General features: G+C 43.2%; 1 protein-coding gene across 1 annotated transcript in view; it reads right to left on the bottom strand.

Annotated features, from left to right (window-relative positions):
* The window catches only part of adgrb1a (adhesion G protein-coupled receptor B1a), a 650,625-nt gene that overhangs the window by 332,329 nt on the left and 292,989 nt on the right, over nt 1–25,307 (bottom strand). Inside the window, exons 15-17 of the mRNA XM_078216994.1 lie at nt 23,340–23,534; nt 22,138–22,206; nt 17,047–17,155 (exon numbers count right to left, since the gene is read on the bottom strand). Of these exons, the coding sequence (XP_078073120.1) occupies nt 17,047–17,155; nt 22,138–22,206; nt 23,340–23,534 (373 nt within the window). The remainder of the gene's footprint in view (nt 1–17,046; nt 17,156–22,137; nt 22,207–23,339; nt 23,535–25,307) is intronic.

The raw sequence follows: 25,307 nt of genomic DNA, 5'->3' as shown, positions 1-25,307 counted from the left end.
GCAATATAGGCCAACATCCCATTTGCCTTCTTGATCACCTGTTGTACCTGCAGACTGGGCTTTTGCGTCTCATGCACAAGGACCCCCAGGTCCCTTTGCACGGTAGCATGTTTTAATTTGTTTCCATTGAGATAGTAATCCCATTTGTTATTATTTCCTCCAAAGTGTATAACCTCGCATTTCTCAACGTTATACTCCATTTGCCATATCCTCGCCCACTCACTCAGCCTGTCCAAATCTCTCTGCAGATCTTCTCCGTCCTCCATACGATTCACTTTTCCACTTATCTTTGTGTCGTCTGCAAACTTCGTTACCCTACACTCCGTCCCCTCCTCCAGATCATCTATATAAATGGTAAACAGTTGCGGCCCGAGTACCGATCCCTGCGGCACGCCACTAGTTACCTTCCTCCAACCAGAAAAACACCCATTTATTCCGACTCTTTGCTTCCTGTCGGATAGCCAGTCCCCAATCCACTTTAACACACTACCCCCAACTCCGTGTGCCCTAATCTTCTTCAGCAGCCTTTTATGGGGCACCTTATCAAACGCCTTTTGGAAATCCAAAAACACCGCATCCACCGGTTCTCCTCCATCAACCGCCCTCGTCACATCTTCATAAAAATCCAACATGTTCGTCAAGCACGACTTTCCCCTCATGAATCCATGCTGCGTCTGATTGATCGAACCATTTCTATCCAGATGCCCTGCTATCTCCTCTTTAATAATGGATTCCAGCATTTTCCCTACTACAGACGTTAAGCTGACCGGCCTATAGTTACCCGCCTTTTGTCTCCTTCCTTTTTTAAACAGCGGCGTAACATTAGCCGTTTTCCAATCAACCGGCACTACCCCAGAATGCAACGAGTTTTGATAAATAATCACTAACGCATCCACTATTACCTCTGACATTTCTTTCAATACCCTGGGATGCATTCCATCCGGACCCGGGGACTTGTCCACCTTCAGTCCCATTAGTCTACCCAGCACTGCCTCTCTGGTAACATTAATTGTATTAAGTATTTCTCCTGCTGCCAACCCTCTATCGTTAATATTTGGCAAACTATTTGTGTCCTCCACCGTGAAGACCGACACAAAAAACTTATTTAAAGACTCAGCCATATCCTCATTTCCCACTATTATCTCCCCCCTCTCGTCCTCCAAGGGTCCAACATTCACTCTAGCCACTCTATTCCTTTTTATATATTTATAAAAACTTTTACTATCATTTTTTATATTAATTTATCAGGGTTAAACTCCATTTGCCATTTTTCAGCCCAGCTTTGCATCCTATCTATGTCTCTTTGCAGCCTACAACAGCCCTCCACCTCATCCACTACTCCACCAATCTTGGTGTCATCAGCAAATTTACTGATCCACCCTTCAGCCCCCTCCTCTAAGTCATTAATAAAAATCACAAAGAGCAGAGGACCAAGCACCGATCCCTGCGGCACTCCGCTAGCAACCTGCCTCCAATCTGAAAATTTTCCATCCACCACCACCCTCTGTCTTCGATCAGACAGCCAGTTACCTATCCAATCGGCCAACCTTCCCTCTATCCCACACCTCCTCACTTTCATCATAAGCTGACCATGGGGGACCTTATCAAACGCCTTACTAAAATCCATGTATATGACATCAACTGCCCTACCTTCATCGACACACTTAGTTACCTCCTCAAAAAATTCAATCAAATTTGTTTATTGCGTGCTACTCCTGCTGTTTGACATGCAGGCAGTCCTGTGCTGTAGCTTCATCTGGTTGACACTCATTTTTAGGTATGCATGGTGTTGTTCCTGGCATGTTCTCTTGCACTCTTCATTTAACCAGAGTTGATCTCCCTGCTTGATGGTCATGATAGAGTGGGGGAAATGCTGGGCCATGGGGTTACAGGCTGTGGTTGAATACAACCTCTGTGCTGCTGATGGTCGACAGCGCCTCATGGATGCCCATTTTTTAATTGCTCGATCTGTTTGAAATCTATTGCCTTTAGCACGGTGATAGTGCTACAGGACAAGATGGAGGATATCCTCAATATGAAGATGGGACTTTGTTTCCACAAGGCCTGTGAGTGGTCACTCCTACTGATACTATCTTGGACCGATGTATCCATGACTGGTAAACTGGTTAGGATGAGGTCAGCTAGATTTTTTTTCTTGTTGGTTCCCTCACCGTCTGCCACAGACCCAGTTTAGCACTTATGTCCTTTAGGACTCACTCAGCTCAGTCGGTCGTGGTATTACTGAGCCATTTAGGTGATGGACATTGAAGTCTTTCCCACAAAGTACATTCTGTACTCTTGTCAGACTTAATGCCTCTTTCAATTGATGTTCAACATGGAGGAGTACTGATTCATCCAGTGAAATGATGGATGAAATAAACAGATGTTTTATGTCTGTCTTCATTGTCGAGGATACTAATAACATCCCAGAAATAATTGTGAATCAGGAGGTTGAAGTAACTCCTCAGAGGCTGGAGTCCCTTCGCCAGATTCCCTTTATTTACAAACTCAATTCCACTCCTAAGAGTGCTTCACGTACAGAATCCAGAGTGTCAATAGCCCTGACACTCCTCAATATACATACAGGTAAGATTCCCTGATTGGACAAGCAATCATTACCTCAATCATGGAGCTCATACTCCCAGGGGCCAAACTCATGGGCCTCACTGAGGTCATTACAGAGGTGAAAGGGAGAAACATGAGCCAATTTCAGTCACCAAACTCCAGAAGTATAGGCCCAATGTACTCATCATGAATTTACTCATCATCTCATTCAAGCAAGGTACTAACATGGATTGACGATTGGCTGTCAGACAGAAGGCAGAGAGTTGGGATAAAAGGTTCTTTCTCAGAATGGCAACCGGTGACAAGTGGTGTCCCGCAGGGTTCAGTGTTGGGGCCACAGCTGTTCTCTTTATATATTAACGATCTAGATGACGGGACTGGGAGCATTCTGGCCAAGTTTGCCGATGATACAAAGATAGGTGGAGGGGCAGGTAGTATTGAGGAGGTGGGGAGGCTGCAGAAAGATTTAGACAGTTTAGGAGAGTGGTCCAAGAAGTGGCTGATGAAATTCAACGTGGGCAAGTGCGAGGTTGTACACTTTGGAAAAAAGAATAGAGGCATGGACTATTTTCTAAACGGTGACAAAATTCATAATGCTAAAGTGCAAAGGGACTTGGGAGTCCTAGTCCAGGATTCTCTAAAGGTAAACTTGCAGGTTGAGTCCGTAATTAAGAAAGCAAATGTAATGTTGTCATTTATCTCAAGAGGCTTGGAATACAAAAGCAGGGATGTACTTCTGAGGCTTTATAAAGCACTGGTTAGGCCCCATTTGGAGTACTGTGAGCAATTTTGGGCCCCACACCTCAGGAAGGACATACTGGCACTGGAGCGGGTCCAGCGGAGATTCACACGGATGATCCCAGGAATGGTAGGCCTGACATACGATGAACGTCTGAGGATCGTGGGATTATATTCATTGGAGTTTAGGAGGTTGAGGGGAGATCTGATAGAAACTTACAAGATAATGAACGGCTTAGATAGGATGGACGTAGGGAAGTTGTTTCCATTAACAGGGGAGACTAGGACGCGGGGGCACAGCCTTAGAATAAAAGGGAGTCACTTTAGAACAGAGATGAGGAGAAATTTCTTCAGCCAGAGAGTGGTGGGTCTGTGGAATTCATTGCCACAGAGGGCTGTGGAGGCCGAGACGTTGAGCGTCTTCAAGACAGAAATTGATAAATTCTTGATTTCTCGAGGAATTAAGGGCTATGGGGAGAGAGCGGGTAAATGGAGTTGAAATCAACCATGATTGAATGGTGGAGTGGACTCGATGGGCCGAATGGCCTTACTTCCGCTCCTATGTCTTATGGTCTTATGGTCTTAAGCCTAGCGAACCTTAAATGCAAGTATATCCTTCCTTAAATATGGAGAACAAAACTTCACACAATATCCCAGGTTTAGTCTCACCAAAGCCCAGTACAATTGTAGCAAGACTTCCTTATTCTTATACTTCAATCTCCTTGTAACAAAGGGCAACATGTCAATTGCCTTCCTGATTGCATGCTGTATTTGCATTCTTTCTTGTACAAGTACATCCCCAACTCCCTTTGGACATCAAAATTTAAAGGTTTCATGCCTTTTAAAAAATATTTTGCTTTTCTAGTTCGACCGTCAAAGTGAATGGCCTCACACTTCCCCATATTATACTCCATCTGCCACCTTATTGCCCACTTGCCTATATCTCTTTGTAGCATTTTGTGTCCTCCTCACAGCCTACATTCCCAACTAGCATGTTATCGTCAGCAAAATTAGATACAGTACTCTCTGACTCTTTGTCTAAGTCATTAATATAGATTGTAAATAACTGAGACCCCAGTACTGATCCTTGCAGCACTTCCATAGTCACAGCCTGCCAATATCAACTCCCTTACTCTTTGCTGGCTGTCTTTACACCATGGAGACGGCTACACAATTTGTGTGATTAAAGCTCCATTTAGGGCCCATTTTGTGCCAATGTTGGTATTTTATCCTCGTGTAGAAATACAGGCCCTAAATAACAGTGCCCTGCTGAACGCAAATCCTTTAGTAACCCAGGTTACCGGCCTGTGCATGACTAATTCTTGCTACTTAATAGTGAGAAATTTCACTGTGAACTAGTTCTCTAATTTTCAAATTTCATTCAATTAACATTCAATTCTGTTCCACATGCTTTTAATTACGAAATCACTTCACTGAATGTATCTTCACTGCAACAATTCTGTTTATTATCGAGTTGGTGTGCTGCAAGTGGATACGTGAGTGCAGCGGCTGAGGAAAGGACTGGATAGTTGGTCCCATGGTCAAATAAGCTATCATCCTCGGCATAGATGAAGAGTAGAGAGAATCAAGGGGTGGTCTGATTGAAGCGTTTTCAACATTGAAAGGATTTGATATGGTAGATACACAAAAAAATAGTTAAAATAGTGAACAAATCAAGAATGAGGCACAATCTTTAAATTTATAGCGAAGTGATTAAAACGGAAATCCGGGAGCACTTCTTCACACAATGGAGGTTAGACATTTGGAATCCCCTCCCACAAAAGGCTGTGGATGTTGCAGCATTTGGGGTTCTCAAGACTGAGATTGACAGGTTCTGATTCAGTCAGGGTACAATGGCAAATTGCTTTTTTAATTCATTCACAAGGACATGGGCATTGCTGGCTGGCCAGCATTTATTGTCCAACCATAGTTGCCTCATGGCAGTTGAGAATAAACCACATGGCTGTGGCTCTGGAGTCACATGTAGACCAGACCAGATAAGGATGGTAAGTTTCCTTCCCTAAAAGAACCTGGTGGGTTTTTCCGACAATCATTTCATGGTCGTCAATAGATTCTTAATTCCAGATATTTTTTATTGAATTCAAATTCAACCATCTGCCGTGGCGCGATTTGAACCCGGGTCCCAGAACATCAGCTGAGTTTCTGGATTATTAGTCTAGCGATAATACCACTAGGCCATCGCCTCCCCATTCGCAAAGACAGGTAGATGGACCAGAAGTACAGATCAACAATGAATGACTTGAAAGGCAGTGCAGGATCGAGGGGCTGAATGGCCTATTCCTGTTCCTATGAGCTCTATATTGAGGTCGAAGAGGGAACTCAGCAATAATTGAACCATGTCCCATCATCTTCAGGGTAGTGGAGAACAAGCTTTCTGAGAAAAAGGATGCACTTAGACTTTGATACAAGACGCTGGATTAGGATGAGTGTACAATGCATTTTGCATCACCCTGACTCCCTGCACACTAAATGGTACTTGTTCTATGTGACATTCCATTTAGGATCAATGATATTTCCGAAGGAGACATCACAAGTGTGTCAGCCTGCAATGGCAGAAACAAGTATTCCGTTTCAGAAAATGAAGTTCTTTTGTGGCCCAGCAGGTCTGATTTTCTGCAAGTAATTCAAAGAGGCAAAGTAATGGTACACTGGGGTGAGGGATTTCCCACTCTTGAAAATTATTATGTTTTACATTAACAAAGAGAGACAGAAATCAATAAAAAAATAATCCCCTCGAGCAAAAATGCTTTTCAGAGCTCAATTATAGAAAGAGTACGTTTTGAGCACATTCTTATGGAAGCATTGCAAGGAAATATGGCCTTTTTGCCTGGGTTATATTCCCCAGATAGCCTCAATTTATTGTGGTGAATTTAAAATTACAGTAATTTTGAATACTTCATTTTCATAACTGAAGCCATCTGATGCAAACACATTGAATTATTCAACACAATCCATCTACAGGTAATGAGCATTGCATTATTGAATTAAAAATACAGTAAAAAGCATGAATCTCCATAAATAATTGTACAATTATAAAGCAGCTAAACATGGAAACGCTTGAACTGCAAGTATGGTGAAAGTTTCCCATTAAGGCTTTACTGACCCTAAATTCTCTATGTAATGTACCTATTATATTTCTCAATTAAATTATTTGAATCTGATTTGACTCATAGCTTCAGCAAATTATGCAAAACATGCAGCAATAAACGAAGGAATGGAAGGTAAGGAGGAACTCAAGAAAGAGACAGTCACTCCTGCCCAGGGCAGGACTTACTTCATCAATGGTAGGGCATTGGGGAGAGGTACAGAACAAAGAGAGCTAGGGCTATATGTTCATAGCTCCTTGAAAGTGGAGTCACAGGTGGACAGAGTGGTGAAGAAGGCATTCAGCATGCTTGGTTTCATTGGTCAGAACATTGAATACAGGAGTTGGGACGTCTTATTGAAGTTGTACTGGTAAAGCCACACTTGGAATACTGTGTACAGTTCTGGTCATTCCATTATAGAAAGGATATTATTAAACTAGGAAGATTACAGAAGAGATTTACTAGGATGCTACCAGGACTTGATGGTTTGAGTTATAAGGAGAGGCTGGATAGACTGGGACTTTTTTCTCTGGAACGTAGGAGGCTGAGGGGTGATCTTATAGAGGTCTATAAAATAATGAGGGACATAGATCAGATAGATAGTCAATATCTTTTCCCAAAGGTAGGGAAGTTTAAAACTAGAGAGCATAGGTTTAAGGTGTGAGGGGAGAGATACAAAAGGGTCCAGAGGAGCAATTTTTTTCACACTGAAGGTGGTGAGTGTCTGGAACAAGCTGCCAGAGGTAGTAGTAGAGGCGGGTACAATTTTGTCTTTTAAAAAGCATCTAGACAGTTACATGGGTAAGATGGGTATGGAGGGATATGGGCCAAATGCAGGCAATTGGGACTAGCTTAGGGGTTTAAAAAAAAAGGGTGGCATGGACAAGTTGGGCCGAAGGGACTGTTTCCATGCTGTAAACATCTATGATTCACTCACTCAAGAAATGGCACTGAGTAAATTGCTGGAGCTGTGGGCTGACAGGAGTCTGGGTCATAATGAACTTCATCCTAGGGTTTTAAAAGAAGTGTCTCACGAGATAGCTGATGCATTTGTTTAATTTTCCAAAATTCCCTAGATTCAGAGAAGGTCCCACTACATTGGAAGATAGCAAATGTAACTTCATTATTCAAAGAAGACAGGAGACAGAAAGTGGGAAACTATAGGCTGGTTAGCTTAACATCTGTCAGAGGGCAAATGTTAGAAGCTGTTTTTAAATAAGTTCTAGAAGGACATTGCGATAAACTCAAGGATATCAGGCAGCATCTACATGGTTTTGTGAAAGGGAAATCATACTTAACCAACTTACTGGAGTTATTTGAAGAAGTAACACGTGCTGTGAATAAAGAGGAACCAGTAGATGTACTATACATAAATTCCCAGAAGGCATTTGACAAACTGCGGCATCAATATCAGCCATGATCAAATGGCGGAGTAGACTCAATGGGCCGAATGGCCTATTTCTGCTCCTATATCTTATGAACTTATGAACAAAGATTGTTGAGGAAAATAAAACCTCATGGTATAGGGGGCAACATATTGGCATGGATGGAAGATTGGCTAACTAGCAGGAAGCGGAGAGTAGGCATAAATAGATATTTTTCAGGTTGGCAAGGTGTAATGAGTGTTGTTCCACAGGGATCAGTGTTGGGACCTCAACTGTTTACAGTTTATATAAATGACTTGGAGGAAGGGATTGAAGAGATGGTTGCCAAATTTGCTGATGACACACAGATAGATAAGAAAGTAAGTTGTGAAGATGACATAAGGATGTTACAAAAGGAAGTAGAGGTGGTAAGTTATTGGGCAAAGATCTGGCAAATGGAATATAATGTTAGAAAACATGAAATTGTCCATTTTGGCAAGAAGAATAAGAAAGCATATTATCAAAATGGTGAGAAATTTCAGAGAACACGACTCACAAAAAAACTAGTTTTCAGCAACCGCAAGTAACTGGAAAAGGCAATAGAATGTTTATTGTGAGGGGAGCTCAATGCAAAAATTGGGGCAGTTGTGTGTCAGCTGTAGAGGGTACGAGTGAGACCATATTTGGAGAACAGCGTACAGTATTGGTCATCTTATTTAAGGAAGGATGTAAATGCATTGGAAGCAGTTCAGAGAAGGTTTACCAGACTTGTACCTGAAATGGGTGGGTTGTCTTATGAGGAAAGTTTGGACAGGGTAGGCTTGCATCTGCTGGAGTTTAGAAGAGCAAGAGGAGACTTGGTTCAAACATATAAGGCCCTGGGGTGTAGACTCAATGGGCTGAAGGCCTCCTTCTGTGCTGTAAGGATTCTATAATTCTGAAGGCCCTTGACAGGGTGGGTGTTGAGAGGATGCTTCCTCTTGTGGGAGATCATAGAACGAGGGGTTAATATTTAATAATAAGGAGTCACTTGTTTAAAATGGAGATGGGGCAAAATTCTTTCACTCATAGGGTTTTTGGAACTATCTTCCTGAAAAGGCAGTGGAAGCAGAGTCTTTAATATTTTTAATGCAGAAATGGATATATTCTTGGTAAGGAAGGAGATGAAAGGTTATTGGAGGGTAGACAGGATGCAGATTTCAGGTTAATATCAGATGAGTCACAATCTTGTTAAATGGCAGAGCAGGCTCGAGAGGCTGAATGGCCTACGACTGCTTATAATTCACATGTATGTAAATGAAAAGGCTCTCAGCTCCAACTTGAGCATCTACCAGTGAAGATTGTTGGGACAGAGAACTCACATTCATGTTCACAGAACTCAGATCTTAAAACACCAATTCAGTATTCACGTTATTGGCATTGTCATTCCATTTACATTTATGCATTTAATTTCTTTTTCTTCCCTGTCTCTGTAACCTCCTCCAATCCTATCACTTTTCAAGACACTTATGCTCTCCAATTCAAGCCTTTTGAGCACTCCCAATTTTAATCATTTCGCCATTGGTGGACAAGATTTCAGCTGCAAGGAAGGGCCACTTATGTGAATAGACTGTGGGTCCTAAGCTCTGAAATTTGCTCCCTCAAACTCCCCATCTCTTGAATTCTCTCTGTCCTTCAAGGGCTTAAACCTTCCACCTTACTTCTTTTACTGAGCTTTTGGACATCTCCTTATATGGCTTGCTGTCAAAAATCATTTGGCAACATTCCCGAAAAGCATTTTGGAAATTTTTACAATGTTAAAGATGATACATGAGTACATGTAATTGTTTTTAGGATGTCATTCCCTCTGATAACACATGTCTATGATTAATTTGTGGGCTACCTAAGTGCATCAATGATAGTAAATTGCTGCTCTACTATTGCATTCAACAAGAATGCAGAACGTCATTTAAAGTTTAAAGTTTATTTGTTAGTGTCACAAATAGGCTTACACTAACACAGCAATGAAGTTACTGTGAAAATCCCCCCGTCGCCACACTCTGGCACCTGTTCGGGTCAATGCACCTAACCAGCACGTCTTTCTGACTGTAGGAGGAAACTGAAGCACCCAGAGGAAACCCACGCAGACACAGCAAGAACGTGCAGACTCCGCATAGACAGTGACAAAGCTGGAATCAAACCTGGATGCCTGGCGCTGTGAGGCAGCAGTGTTAACCACTGTGCACCATGCTGCCATTTGAGGCAGTGATTGAGTTGTGGTGTTGTGGGGTGGGCAGGCTCGGGGAAGGTGTGGGTGTGGGTCTTTTCTTTAAGAAACCATGTTTTTCAGTTTATTTTTATCTGTTTGTGGCAATTTGAAGACATGCAAAGCAAAGGCTTACAATTCCTGTTGTGCCATATTATTCTTCTCATTCCTGGTAATTATGCCATGCACAATCCACAAGAACATAAGCATGAGGAGAAAGGAGTCGGCCTTTGATTACTCAGGTTTGCTCTGCCATTCAGTAAGATCATGGCTAATCAGTGGCTTTATCGCCACTTTCCTGTCAGCTCACCATTACCCTTGTCGATCAAAAATCTATCTAATTCGGCCTTGAAACCCAACCTCTGCTGTTCTCCAGGGAAGAGAATTCCATAGATTACCAACTCTCTGAGAGAAAGAATTTCTCCTCATCTCAGTCCTAAATGGGAGACTCCTAATGTTGGAACTGTATCCTCGAGTTCTAGACTCCTCTTAACATCCACCCTGACAAGCATGGTCTCATACTCCTGAGTTGTGTCAGAGTAGTTAATGGTGCAGAACATCAATGAACTCCAAGAGCTTGTTGATCTGTGTACTTTCGCATCACAATAATCTTGCCAGAATAAAAGCATTTCAAGGAAATGGAAAGGGTGCAGAGAACGTTTATAAGGATGATATTAGAATTGCATGGGTAGACATGTCAGGAAAGGATTGACAGCTTGGGTCTCTTTTCTCTTATAAGAAGGTTAAGGCTTGGCCTAACAGATGTTTTTAAAATTCAGAAAGGTGTTGGTAAAGTGGAAACCCTTGTGTGGATGACCATAACTAGAGGCCAGCAATATAAGATAGGGGCAGCAGAGTGGTACAGTTGTCAACATTGCTGCCTCACAGCACCAGGGACCCAGGTTTGATTCCTAGGTTGGGTCACTGTCTGTGCGGAGTCTGCACGTTCTCCCAGTGTCTGTGTGGGTTTCATTCGGATGCTCCGGTTCCCTCCCGCAGTCCAAAGGACGAGTTAGTTAGGTGCATTGGCCATGCTAAATTCTCCCTCAGTGTACTTGAACAGGCACCAGAGTGTGTCGACTGGCAGATTTTCACAGTAACTTAATTGCAGTGTTAATGTAAGCCTACTTGGCTTACACTAATGGCTTACACTAAAAACACTAATGAATAAACTAAGATATTGACCATTCTTTACCCCAAAACAGAGAGTGGTTGAAGCTAATAGTATTGAAGCACTTCAGGGGAAATTGGACAAACATTTGAGGGAGACGAGATTTGAGAGTTGTAATGATAGATTTTGTTGGAGAAAGTTGGAAGCAGACTCAAGTGGAGCATCGAGACAGGCATGGAATTGTTAGCATAAATGGCTTGCTTCTGTGCCATCTATCTGACTGTGCCAGATATGAGGGTATCATATCAAATGTAAAACATGCTACCGTGCAAAGGGACCTGGGGGTCCTTGTGCATGAGACGCAAAAGCCCAGTCTGCAGGTACAACAGGTGATCAAGAAGGCAAATGGGATGTTGCCCTATATTGCGAAGGGGATAGAATATAAAAGCAGAGATGTCTTGATACACCTATACAGGGCATTGGTGAGGCCGCAGCTGGAATACTGTGTGCAGTATTGGTCCCCTTATATGAGGAAGGATATATTGGCATTGGAGGGAGTGCAGAGAAGGTTCACCAGGTTGATACCGGAGATGAGGGGTTTGGATTATGAGGAGAGGCTGAGGAGATTGGGTTTGTACTCGTTGGAGTTTAGAAGGATGAGGGGGGATCTTATGGAGACTTATAAGATAATGCGGGGGCTGGATAGGGTGGAGGCGGAGAGATTCTTTCCACTTAGTAAGGAAGTTAAAACTAGAGGACACAGCCTCAAAATAAAGGGGGTTCGGTTTAAGACAGAGTTGAGGAGGAACTTCTTCTCCCAGAGGGTGGTGAATCTCTGGAATTCTCTGCCCACTGAGGTGGTGGAGGCTACCTCGCTGAATATGTTTAAAGCGCGGATGGATGGATTCCTGATCGGTAAGGGAATTAAGGGTTATGGGGATCAGGCGGGTAAGTGGTACTGATCCACGTCAGATCAGCCATGATCTTATTGAATGGCGGGGCAGGCTCGAGGGGCTAGATGGCCTACTCCTGCTCCTATTTCTTATGTTCTTATGTAAATGTAAGCCTTGGTTCAGGGGTAGCACTTTCATTTCTGAGTTACAAGATCATGAGGAAAGTATTTAATACCGTCCCCCATGGTGAGTTTGGTCGTATGGAGCCATGTAATCAGGTGGGAGGGTGGTAGTGGCCTTTATGTTGGCACCTCGATGAATTGTGGGGTGGGAGACCCTATGGACTAGAGTCTCCACCCAGAGTCTCCATAATAATCTAAGATGCCACTTGAAGAAACACAGAGTGCTGCAGTGTTGAAGGTGCTGCTTTTCAGATTGGGGTTATACAGAGGCCATGTCTGCCTTCTTTGAAGGACACATAAATCTACTGGTACTTTTCAAAAAAGGGCAGGGGAATGGAGTTCTCCTAGAGTCCTGGTGAATATTGATTCTTCAATCAACACAAAGAAAACAGATGATCACTCAATTTATTGCCACTTGTGGAACCTTAACTTATACAAATTGGCTGACATGTTTTGTTATATCAATGACCTTCCTTCCACCATAAAGTCAGAAGCTGGGATTTTCATTGGTGATTACACAATGCTCAGCACCATTTGCGACTCCTCAGATACTGAAGCAGTCCATGTCCAAATGCAGCAAGACCTGGACAATATCAAGGCTTGGGCTGACAAGTGGCAAGTAACATTGCCAGCACACAAGTGCCAGGCAATGGCCATCTCAAACAAGAGAGAATCTAACCACTTTGACATTCAATGGCAATATCATCATTGAATCCCCCAATATCAATGTCCTGGGGTTTACTATTGACCAGAAACTTCGCTTGATTCGCCATATGAATACCATGGCTACAAGAGCAGGTCAGAGGCTAGGAATTCTGCAGCTCATAACTCTCCTTCTGACTCCCCAGAGCCTGTCCACAATCTACAGGACACAAGTCAGGAGTGTGATGGAATACCCCCCTCTCGCCTGGATGAGTGCAGCAACATGAGTTTCTCCAACAACATTCAAGAAACTTGACACCATCCAAGACATAGCAGCCTGCTATGGCATCCTTCCCACAAATGTTTACTCCCTCCACCACCAGTGTACATTAACAGCAGTGTGTACCATCTACAAGATGCACTGCAGATGCATGGGAACACCATGGGAATTCATCTTGACTTGGAAATATATTGTCGTTCCTTCACTGTTAGTGGGTCAAAATCTTGGAATTCTCTAATAATAGCACTGTGGGTGTACTTACTCCTCAGGGACAGCAGCAGATCAAGAGTCATAGAATCCCTACAATGCAGGAGGCTGTCATTCGGCCCATCGAGCATGCAACGACAACAATCCCACCCAGCCCACTGTAACTCCACATATTTACCCTGCTAATTCCCCCTAACCCACACATCTTGGGACAGTAAGGGGAAATTTAGCATGGCCAATCAACCTAACCTGCACATCTTTAGACTGTGGGAGGAAATGTTCCAATGTTTCAGGCGGGATAGAGGCAGAGGGATAAAAGGTGGGGGGGTGGCATTGTTGGTCAGGGAAAATGTTACAGCGGTACTCAGGCAGGATAGATTAGGGAGCTTGTCTACAGAGGCCCTATGGGTGGAGCTGAGAAACAGGAAAGGTATGACCACATTAATGGGCTTGTATTATAGACCACCCAATAGTCAGCGAGAATTGGAGGAGCAAATCAGCGGAGAGATAGCTGACAACTGCAAGAAACACAAAGTTGTGATAGTAGGGGATTTTAATTTTCCACATATAGATTGGGACTCGCATACTGTTAAAGGTTTAGACAGGGTAGAGTTTGTAAAATGTATTCAGGAGAATTTTCTACATCAGTATATAGAGGTGCCAACTAGAGAGGATGCGATATTGGATCTCCTATTGGGAAATGAGTTAGGGCAGGTGATGGATGTGAGTGTGAGGGAACACTTTGGATCCAGTGATCATAATGCCATTAGTTTCAACCTGATCATGGATAAGGATAGATCTGGTCCTCGGGTTGAAGTTCTGAACTGGAAAAAGGCCAAATTTGATGAAATGAGAAGGGATCTGGGAAGTGTGGATTGGCACAGGCTGTTCTCTGGTAAGGATGTAAATGGAAAGTGGGAGGCCTTCAAAGGAGAAATTTTGAGAGTGCAGAGTTTGTATGTTCCTGTCAGGATTAAAGGCAAAGTAAATCGGAATAAGGAACCTTGGTTCTCGAGGGAGATTGTAACACTGATTAAGAGGAAGAGAGAGTTGTATGAAATGTACAGGCAGCAAGGAACAGATCAGATGCTCGAGGAGTATAAAAAGTGCAAGAAGCTACTTAAGAGGGAAATCAGGAGGGCTAAAAGAAGACATGAGGTTGCTTTGGCAGACAGAGTGAAGGAAAATCCAAAGAGCTTCTATAGGTATGTTAGGAGCAAAAGGATAGTGAGGGATAAAATTGGTCCTCTTGAAGGCCAGAGTGGTAGACTGTGTATGGAACCAAAAGAGATGGGGGAGATACTAAATGGTTTTTTTGCATCCGTATTTACTGAGGAAACGGGCATGGAGTCTACGGAAATAGGGCAAACTGGTAGGGAGGCCATGGAACCTTTACAGATTAAAGGGGAGGAGGTGCTCGCTGTCTTGAGGAAAATCAGAGTGGATAAATCCCCAGGACCGGACAGGGTATTCCCACGGACCTTGAGGGAAGCTAGTGTTGAACTTGCAGGGGCCCTGGCAGACATATTTAAAATGTCAGTATTCACAGGGGAGGTGCCGGATGATTGGAGGGTGGCTCATGTTGTTCCGTTGTTTAAAAAAGGTTCCAAAAGAAATCCGGGAAATTATCGGCCAGTACGTTTGACGTCGGTGGTGGGCAAGTTATTGGAAGGTGTGATACGGGATAGGATCTACAAATATTTGGATAGACAGGGACTTATTAGGGAGAGTCAACATGGCTTTGTGCGTGGTAGGTCATGTTTGACCAATCTATTAGAGTTTTTCGAGGAGGTTACCAGGAAAGTGGATGAAGGGAAGGCGGTGGATGTTGTCTACCTGGATTTCAGCAAGGCCTTTGACAAGGTCCCTCATGGGAGGTTAGTTAGGAAGGTTCAGTCGCTAGGTATACATGGGGAGGTTTAAATTGGATAAGACACTGGCTCAATGGAAGAAGCCAGAGAGTGGTTGTGGAGGATTGCTTCTCTGAGTGGAGGCCTGTGACTAGTGGTGTGCCGCAGGGATCGGTGTTGGATCCATTGTTGTTTGTCATCTATATCAATGATCTGGATGATAATGTGGTCAATTGGATCAGCAAGTTTGCTGATGATACAAAGATTGGAGGTGTAGTGGACAGTGAGGAAGGTTTTCAAAGCTTGCAGAGGGATTTGGACCAACTAGAAAAATGGGCTGAAAAATGGCAAATGGAATTTAACGCAGACAAGTGTGAGATATTGCACTTTGGAAGGACAAATCAAAGTAGAACGTACAGGGTAAATGGTAGGACCCTGAAGAGTGCAGTTGAACAGAGGGATCTGGGAATACAGGTACAGAATTCCCTAAAAGTGACGTCACAGGTGGATAGGGTCGTAAAGAGTGCCTTTGGTACATTGGCCTTTATAAATCGGAGTATCGAGTATAAAAGTTGGAGTGTTATGGTAAGGTTATATAAGGCATTGGTGAGGCCGAATTTGGAGTATTGTGTACAGTTTTGGTCACCTAGTTACAGGAAGGATGTAAATAAGATTGAAAGAGTGCAGAGAAGGTTCACAAGGATGTTGCCGGGACTTGAGAAGCTGAGTTACAGAGAGAGATTGAATAGGTTGGGACTTTATTCCCTGGAGCGTAGAAGATTGAGGGGAGATTTGATAGAGGTGTATAAGATTTTGATGGGTATAGATAGAGTGAATGCGAGCAGGATTTTTCCGCTGAGGCTAGGGGAGAAAAAAACCAGAGGGCATGGGTTAAGGGTGAAAGGAGAAAAGTTTAAAGGGAATATTAGGGGGGGCTTCTTCACGCAGAGAGTGGTGGGAGTGTGGAATGAGCTGCCGGATAAAGTGGTAAATGTGGGGTCACTTTTAACATTTAAGAAAAACTTGGACGGGTTCATGGAGGAGAGGGGTGTGGAGGGATATGGTCCAAGTGCAGGTCAGTGGGACTAGGCATAAAATGGTTCGGCACAGACAAGAAGGGCCAAAAGGCCTGTTTCTGAGCTGTAATTTTCTATGGTTCTATGGTTCTAACCCAGAGGAAATCCATGTAGACACGGGGAGAACATACAACTCCACATAGACAACCACCCGAGGCCGGAATTGAACCCAGGTCCCTGGCCCTGTGAAGCATCGGTGCTAACCACTGTGCCACCATGCCACCCACGCATCTCATCACCAACTTCTCAAGGGCAATTAGGAATGGATAGTAAATGCTGGCCCAGCAGCAAAGCCCACATACCTTTGAGTAAATAAAAAAACAGGACTACAGCAACTACATCACAGAAACATTTCATTGGCTTTGCGGAGAAATTGAGATTGTTAATGGCTCCACATTAAGGGAAACTCTTTCTTCCTATGTATTTTTCGAATACACAATTTATTGAAATGCTGAAATTTCCAAAAAGTACAGAGTTCTGAAAACTTATGACTGATTAATTTTTGCAGAAGTTGAATGAATGCTGGGCCTCAATCAAAGAACACAGGACATGATCTAACATGGATAGAAAGCAATATGACACTTCAATTCTGCATCAGGTCGAGACACTCTGCTGATTGACCTGGGTTCTGGTAATTGGCAATCCCGGCTTGGCCTTTATTGGTATCCCTACCGTGGTAAGGGACAATGGTGCCAGGGAGCAGTGGGGTGAAATGGAAAGTTATTCTCAATTTGACCGCAACATATCTCAAGGACATTTTAGAAATTAAAAAAAATCTTGGCACACCTAGATTTTCTGTAACGAGGTAGGAATCCCTGAAGTCGCTCAGTCGAAAGCCAATAACATCAATAAAATTCTCAACAGTTTGCATTACTTCCTTTGCATTTGGCCCGGTCTGTAAGATGAAATAAAACATTATATGAATACAGCAGTCACATATTCAAAATATAATATTTCGAGAGACAACACATTTTTAAAAAAGCTAAAAGTAAAGTTTATTTATTAGTCACAAGTACGGCTTACATTAACACTGCAATGAAGTTGCTGTGAAAATCTCCTAGTCGCCACACTCCGGTGCCTGCTCGGGTACACCGAGGAAGAATTTAGCATGGCCAATGGACCTAACAAGCATGTCTTTCGGACTGTAGGAGGAAACCGGAGCACCCGGAGGAAACCCACGCAGACACGGGGAGAATGTGCAAACTCCACACAGACAGTGACCCAAGCTGGGAATCGAACCCGGGTCACTGGTGCTGTGAGGCAGCAGTGCTAACCACTGTGCCACCGTGCAGCTGCTCATTTAATTGACAACTCATGTCCATTTGGAAGCACAGAATTGAAGCTCTCATCTACTGCTGCCTTATCTATAACAATGATTAATCAAGCAATGCGATGTGCCTTTTCCCTCCTCTACCTTTCTTCTTCATCCCTCCTGCATAGGTCTCTTTCCACCATATTACCCAAAATCCTTCTATAGCTCACTCAAGTCGGCAAGTTTATGGTGGAGGTCATCATATCCACCCTTAGTCTGTTCTAAACACAAGTCCATCTTAGAAAAGCTGAATGTCTCTGATTTTTCTTCTTTGAGGCATTCCTTCAACTGTCCTGGTTAAGATCAACTAATTCTGCGGAAGGAAGGACCAAGCATGGGATCATGTCGGACTAAATAGAACATTACTCCAAGTCATGCATAACATTGAGTGAGTAGCAGAGATGGGTGTGCTGTAATAATGTTGCTTTTTTTCACTTTTTCCTCCCTCAATCCCATAAATAGCAAGCTTGCTTTCATCCACCTGAGCCTCACACTCTGGATTTCTGGGCACCATTACACCTGTTTTCCTTAAAATCCATGGGATAAATTTTACAGGGGGCTGTATTCTTTGTCACCTGCCCTCCCTCCCCCACAATCTGGCTGCCCGGCAGCAATAATAGGCTTGGGGACAGAATGAGCAGCTGCACGGTGGCAGTGTTTAGCACTGCTGCCTCACAGCAGCCAGGGAACCAGGTTCGATTCTGGCCTTGGGTGACAGGCTGTGTGGAATTTTCATATTCTCCCTGTGTCGGCACGGGTTTCCTCCGGGCGCTCCGATTTCTTCCCACAGTCCAAAGATATGCGGGTTAGGTGGATTAGCCATGGTAAATTGTCCCTTAGATGTATAGGTTAGGAGAATTAGCAGCGTACGTATGTGGAGTTACTAGGATAGGGCCTGGGTAAGATGCTTTGTCGGTGCAGACGTGATGGGCCAAATGGCCTCCTTCTACACTGTAGGAATTCTAAAGTCCAACCCTCGAGAAAACAGCCAGTCAATCTGTTTGGTTGTAGACTCTGTCGTCCGAGCAGCGACAGAGCACATTGTTGGGACTAGTCTTCCTGGTATCAGTATCCTGAAAGGCGGGGGGGAGGTTTTTTTTGTGAAAATTGATTTGACAAAGATAAAATGTTGTTGAAGCACGATTGAATCAGATTGTTTTCCAAATTTGTAGATTGTCATTATGCTTGTGCTCTTCCACGAAGAATCAGATTCGAGGCTCAACCAGTCGCCTGATGGAAAAATAAAGGATTATATTTTCCTCACCTCATAACTCATTCCCTTGGCTTTCACCTGCCTGCCTTTCCCCAGTTTTCCTCCCACATTCCATTGCCCACCCCCACCCCTCTTTCTAAGTGCTGACTCTCACGCTGGAGTATAATCCCAAGGGCATCAGTTCCTCAGTATCCTATCAAAGTAGTCATCCTTCAGAAGTGGACTGAGGCAATGAATGTTGATATTTGTTGACTCAACTGCAGGGGCATCACAGCTGATCCTTAACCATTATCTCACACTGACACTTTCTGACAGGAATAGTTATCAAGACAGAGCCAAAGTCAATATTATTGATTCCAGGGAAGCTGATGCCAAAAGTATTCGTGATGGACATAGATGTCCAACAAAATCAAACTGGACTCGAGTGCTATGCCTCCAGGAGTTGAGCAGCTTACTGAAATAGTGCAGATTCAAAAGTAAGAGTTACATGTCCGAGATGTAAATGAGTTACATGGCGTGGCATGGTGGCACAGTGATTAGCACTGCTGCTTCACAGTGCTAGGGACCAGATTCAGTTCCCGGCTTGGGTCACTGTCCGTGTGGAGTTCGCACATTCTCCCCGTGTCTGCGTGGGTTTCCTCTGGGTGCTCTGGTTCGCTCCCACAGTCCGAAAGATATGCTGGTTAGGTGGATTGGCCATGCTAAATTGCCCCTTAGTGTCAGGGGGACTAGCTAGGGTAAATGCACAGGGTTATGGGGACAGGGCCTGGGTGGGATTGTGTTCGGTGCAGACTCGATGGGTTGAATAGCCTCCTTCTGCATTGTAAGATTCTATGATTCTAAACATCAGGAGAAAATTATAAGTTAAAAGGGTTGATGTCAGTGAGAGGAGAAAATAAATTGGATGTATTTAGAAATCAAATTATACAGTAAGTGCCGCCCACATCTCGCGAACAAACAAAATAGCTGGGCATTAATCTGAGATGTTCTGCGTCATTCTGCATTCCTGGAAAAATGGCCATTGTGGTTCTGAGTTTTTGTCGTCATCCAAACCAATCACTTTTGCTTATGGTTTCTTTGGATGAAGCTGTCACGGTTAGTTTCTGCCATCACTTGATTCGTTACCAGGCAACACACTTAATGGTGATTACAGAACATATACAGTAGAAAATCTCATTACCACAGTTCTCACTTTGAACCACCTCATCCATGATAGTAACCATAGCAGCAGAATCCTTGCCTGGATATATTCAGATATTTGACAATAGTGAACAATTTTCTTCCTTTTCACCCAATGAAGTACAATGTTAGAAGCCTCCGTACTTTAACCACTTTGTTCCCACAGATTAAAGAATTGTTTGTTGTTGCTTAGGCTTTGCCTTTTCAGTCAAAAGGCCACTGCTTCTTAAAAAAAAAGAGCTTCAATTGAATCTGAATTTAAATTCAAATCGTGTTTTAAAGAGTAGGCATTATCATTACCATTTCTTAAAAATACTTCAGAAACATAGAAACTAGAAGCAGGAGGAGAAGGCCTTTCGGCCCTTCGAGCCTGCTCTGCCATTTATTATGATCATGACTGATCATCAAATTCAATATCCTGATCGCCCCTTCCCTCCCCAGATCCCTTAATCCCTTTAGCCCCAAGAGCTATGTCTAACTTCTTCTTGAAATCAGACGACGTTTTGGCCTCAAATACTTTCTGTGTTCGTGAATTCCACAGATTCATCACTCTCTGGGTGAAGAAATTTCTCCTCACCTCAGTCCTAAAAGGTTTACCCCTTGTTCTCAAACTATGAGTGGCGAGAGCAGTCAGGTTGTCAGGGTGGTGGGAATATACCTCCACATTATGGTTGCAGCTGTCAACATTTGATCCCTCTGTCCCTGGGGTTGGGGGTTATTTAAAGGAGGCCTTGCTGCCCTCTCCCAGTTTGCCGCATGGAACCCACCTCCAAGCGTCTGTGAGAATTCGGCCTCAGTGGCGGTTGGTGGGAAAGGAAGCATCCATCGTTGGGAAGATTCCACTAGCATCACCAATGTTCCCCAATGCGAGGAATTAATTCATCTTAACTACAAGGCGAGTAGCCAGTGCAGGTCAGTCTCTACCTCCAGCAAACTCTGTCCGAGGTGGGAACAAGTTGCCGAACCATCCTAATGCAAGATTCTTGAGCCATAGAGTCGTCAAGGATTACAGCATGGAAGCAGGCCCTTTGGCCCAACATGCCCAACATGTCCATGCCATCCTTTTTTATAAGACTAAGCTATCGAAATTGCCCACATTTGGCCCATATCCTCTTCCCATCTTACCCATGAAACTGTCTAAATGCTTTTTAAAAGCCAAAATTATACCCGCCTCTATTACTACCTCTGGCAGCTTGTTCCAGACACTCACCACCCTCTGTGTGAAAACAATTATCCCTCTGGACCCTTTTGTATTTCTCCCCTCTCACCTTAAATATATGCCCTCTGGTTTTAGACTCCCCTACCTTTGGGAAAAGATGTTGACTATCTAGCTGATCTATGTAGTCAACATCTTTGCTCATAATCCCCCCTCCAACCCAACCCATCCCTGTGACAACTGGAAGATTCTCTCTTTTTAGGGCTGGCCCTAAGGAAAGTGAGGGCCCTTTCAACTCCAGCATTAAGGCTACTTAAGCTTTGATTTCAATTCAGACATACTGTAAAATTCACACTTGGCATTTTTTTTAAAAACTACTTTCTTCATTTTATCAAGTAGTTATGTCTTGAGTTCTAAAGGGACAATATTTCCAGTTACAAAAAAATTCCAAATGTGCGCAGTATTACGTTCATGAGTTTGAAGAAAGAAGGATGTAGACAAAAAAGGGCAACATTGGAAAGTAAGAATAATCTTGAATTTAACAGCAACTCATCACATCTTTCAGGATGTCCCAAAGTACTTCATATCCAATGAATTATTCTTGAAGCACAGTCAGTGTTAAGTTGACAAACAATAAATAATGAACCTCTCCGATGGTCAGGTATTTATGAGAAGCATATTCTTCCTGCATTGCACAGGTGAAGCATTCTTCCAACTCTCAACCACTTTTCAAAAATTAGATAAGACAAAATACGCTTTAGGGAAAGGTCAATTTGCTCCAAAGTAATTTGTCAGATTTTTGTCTCAATATCAACACGACGTTTGTGTTACAATTAAGTCAGGAAAATCAATTTCTGCCGTTCAACATTAGGTCCGTCGCTGTAATGCATGCAACCTAATCACACAATGGATTCCACTGTAAGCAACCACAGTTAATTGACTTCATTGAAAAACAGATGATTGTTTTAATTTGGCTTGTAATGATTTAGAATTGCCCATTCTGTACTCAATTCTTACCAGCTGAGCTTCTTTCCATCTCGGCCTGTTTTCTTCTGATAACAAATTGCTCACTATCTGAACAAAATTCTGCAACATGAATGGAAGAATGTAAGATTACAAATAGAAGGACAGCACTAAAAAAATATACATCTTTGCTGGACACATTAGTTTGTTCCACAAAGTGAAAATCATTCGCATCCAGCCTTCAAATGTCAAGTTAGCCGCATGATAAAAGTTTTTCTTCAACTGTGCATCAATAATGTGCCTCAAGCACAGCCTCACAGGCACTGTCCTCGAAGCATCAACATGGCATTTCTCCTCACACACAGACATCGTCACCCTTGCAGGTTTGCCTGGGTGGCAGGAAGGATGTGCTGGCCTTGGAGAGGATCCAGAGGGGGTTCATGAGAATGAACCCAGGAATGAAAAGCTTGGCGTATGAAGAATGTTTGAGGACTCTAGGTCTGTACTCGATGGAGTTCAGAAGGATGAGGGGGGATCTCATTAAAACTTACAGAATATTGAAAGGCCTGGATAGAGTGGACATGGAGAACATGTTTCCATCATTAGGAGAGACTAGGATCTGAGGGCACAGCCTCAGAGTAAGGGGACGATCCTTTAGAATCAAGATGAAGAGGAATTTCTTCAGCCACAGGGTGGTGAATCTATTGTCACAGAAGGCTGTGGACATCAGGTGATTGAGTGTATTTAAGACAGAGATAGATAGGTTCTTGATTGGTAAGGGGATCAAAAGTTACACAGAAAAGGAGGGAGAAATATGTCAGCCATGATTGAATGGTGGAGCAGGCTTGATTCTGCTCCTTTATCTTATGGAATAGCCAACTTAGTGCTCGCTAAATTCCAATTTGGGATGGTTTTCTACTGTCATATGCTCATGAGGGACTAGGCCCAACCTCACAAGCCAAGCAATTTTACTCGAGGACAGTTTTGTACATATTAAATACAACAGTAAATTAGATAATTGTCATCTCAATTCTTGGTACAAAAGTCTCCTTAGACTACAACAGTTAAAGTGAGTCATAAGATGGGGAGATCATTAAAACCACTGTACCTCAACTCTGCAACTTTGCCAGAGCTGTGACAGTAACCGTTTTCTCACAAATGTACTTTGAAACACATATTTTTGAGCAATGTAAGTACATAGTTGGGTGATGTAGTCAGTGGGCTTAAAATGGGATTAACTATCACATCTCACTAACCTGAATATCTCCAGAGACAGGAGTGTAATAGGTTCTGCGGAAGATTTCGGTCATGTTCTTCAAAATGTCAATTAAGGCTAGGATGTCTCCACTGTAGCTGGTCCCTCCCTCGGAAGTGTCTGCCAGCTTTCTTATGATTGCTGACACTCCTTCCCCTGTTAATCCTCGCTGAGCCTTTGACAGGTGCTCTCTTGTCTGCAGTTTAAAGGAGCATTTTGTCACCATACAGGACTGGTGAAGGTATGCAAAATCTTAGAAATATAAATTGATTTCATGCACAGTATATCCTATTGCAATGTCCTTTATGGAATGAATAAGATATGGAGCTAATGAAAATGATCCATGAAAACGCGGGAAGTATATCAAAGATCCTATACCTGAAATTATAATAATGATCCCTCGCTAATGATGCCCTCAGACTTGCTGAGCATTTCCAGCATTGTCTGTTTTATTTCAGATTTCCAGCAGCACCAGTATTTTGCTTTGATTTTATGGCCTCTCTCGTCCCGAAACTGTAAAATCTCACCCGGGGTCAAGGAAGATTTCCGTTCTGGGAACGTCGTCTGCCCTGATTCAAGAGCGGGTGAGGCGGTAGGGTTCCGGCCTATGGGCTGGTTTTTAACGGCCTCGCTCATTCCAAAACTGTAATATCCCTGCCGAGGTCAACAGACCTTTGCCCACACGGTGGCACAGTGGTTAGCACTGCTGCCTCACAGCTCCAGGGACCCGGGTTCGATTCCCGGCTTGGGTCACTGACTGTGTGGAGTCTGCACGTTCTCCCCGTGTCCACGTGGGTTTCCTCCGGGTGCTCCGGTTTCCTCCCACAGTCCGAAAGACGTGCTGGTTAGATGCATTGGCCATGCTAAATTCTCCCTCAGTGTACCCGAACTGGCGCCAGAATGTGGCGACTTGGGGATTTTCATTGTAACTTCACTGCAGTGGTAATGTAAGCCTACTTGTCACACTAATAAATAAACTTAAACCTTAAAACTCCAATCCCTGTGGTGGGCAGGGCTGTAAAATCCTGGCCTATATATCCATCTGATCACATGGGCAGTTAAAGATGCAATTAAAGTTGAGATTCCCCTCCAAGTCACTCACCATCCTGACTTGGAAAATATATTGCACCGTTCCTTCACTGTTGCTGGGTCAAAATCCTGCAATTCCCTCTCTAGCAGCAGTGTGGGTGTACCTACAGTACATGGACTGCAGAGGTTCATGGAGGCAGCTCGCCACTACCTCAAGGGCAATTAGGGAGGGGCAATAAATGTCGCTCTAGTCAGTGAAGCCCACATCCCAGGAATGAATTTGACAAAAAGTGATTTCAGAAAGGCAGAAATGGCGGAGGGAGCATTCCGGGCAAAGTGTGTGAACACAATGAAGAAAAAAAAATCCGAGAGGTAACAAATTTGCAGTTAAACTAAGGAATGGAGAGAACGATCTAGGCAGAAAGGTAGTGACCAGGAAAAAGAGTAAAAAGGAGTTTTGGGAGACAGATAAAGGCAGACTTTCCCAGTCAAACCTATCCTGAGAGTCCTCACAAACAAAAAATCAAAACTGAAGTCTATGTTAATTATGAACAGCGGTAGCAGAACCTTAGTAAGGTGAATGTTTTATCTTTCAGTAGAAATAACACAGAGTACATTGTTACAGTCTAACAACAGCACTTAGTCAGGTGGGCTTTTATGCACTTAACTCCCACCACCTGTAATGAACCGGTTGGATACCAAAATGTTTCGCTTTCCATAAAGGAATGAAATGCAATTTTGACTTCTCAAGCAAATTTAGCTAAGTTTGCAGCGAGGTTACTGAATGGAGAAGTACTTAATGTTCTGCTTAAATTCAGACCTTTGCTTTAACACTGCACATTTTCCGTCAACTGGTATAATACATTACACTTCAAACATTTTTAACAACGCAATATTTATAGAAATGAAAATAACTTAATTTCTGCACATTGAAGGAATT

Source organism: Mustelus asterias, chromosome 7 (genome assembly GCF_964213995.1).
Source record: "Mustelus asterias chromosome 7, sMusAst1.hap1.1, whole genome shotgun sequence".
In the NCBI taxonomy this organism is placed as follows: Eukaryota; Metazoa; Chordata; class Chondrichthyes; order Carcharhiniformes; family Triakidae; genus Mustelus; species Mustelus asterias.
Note: the sequence above shows the minus strand (reverse complement) of the source record. Positions and strands in the feature narration are given on the sequence as shown.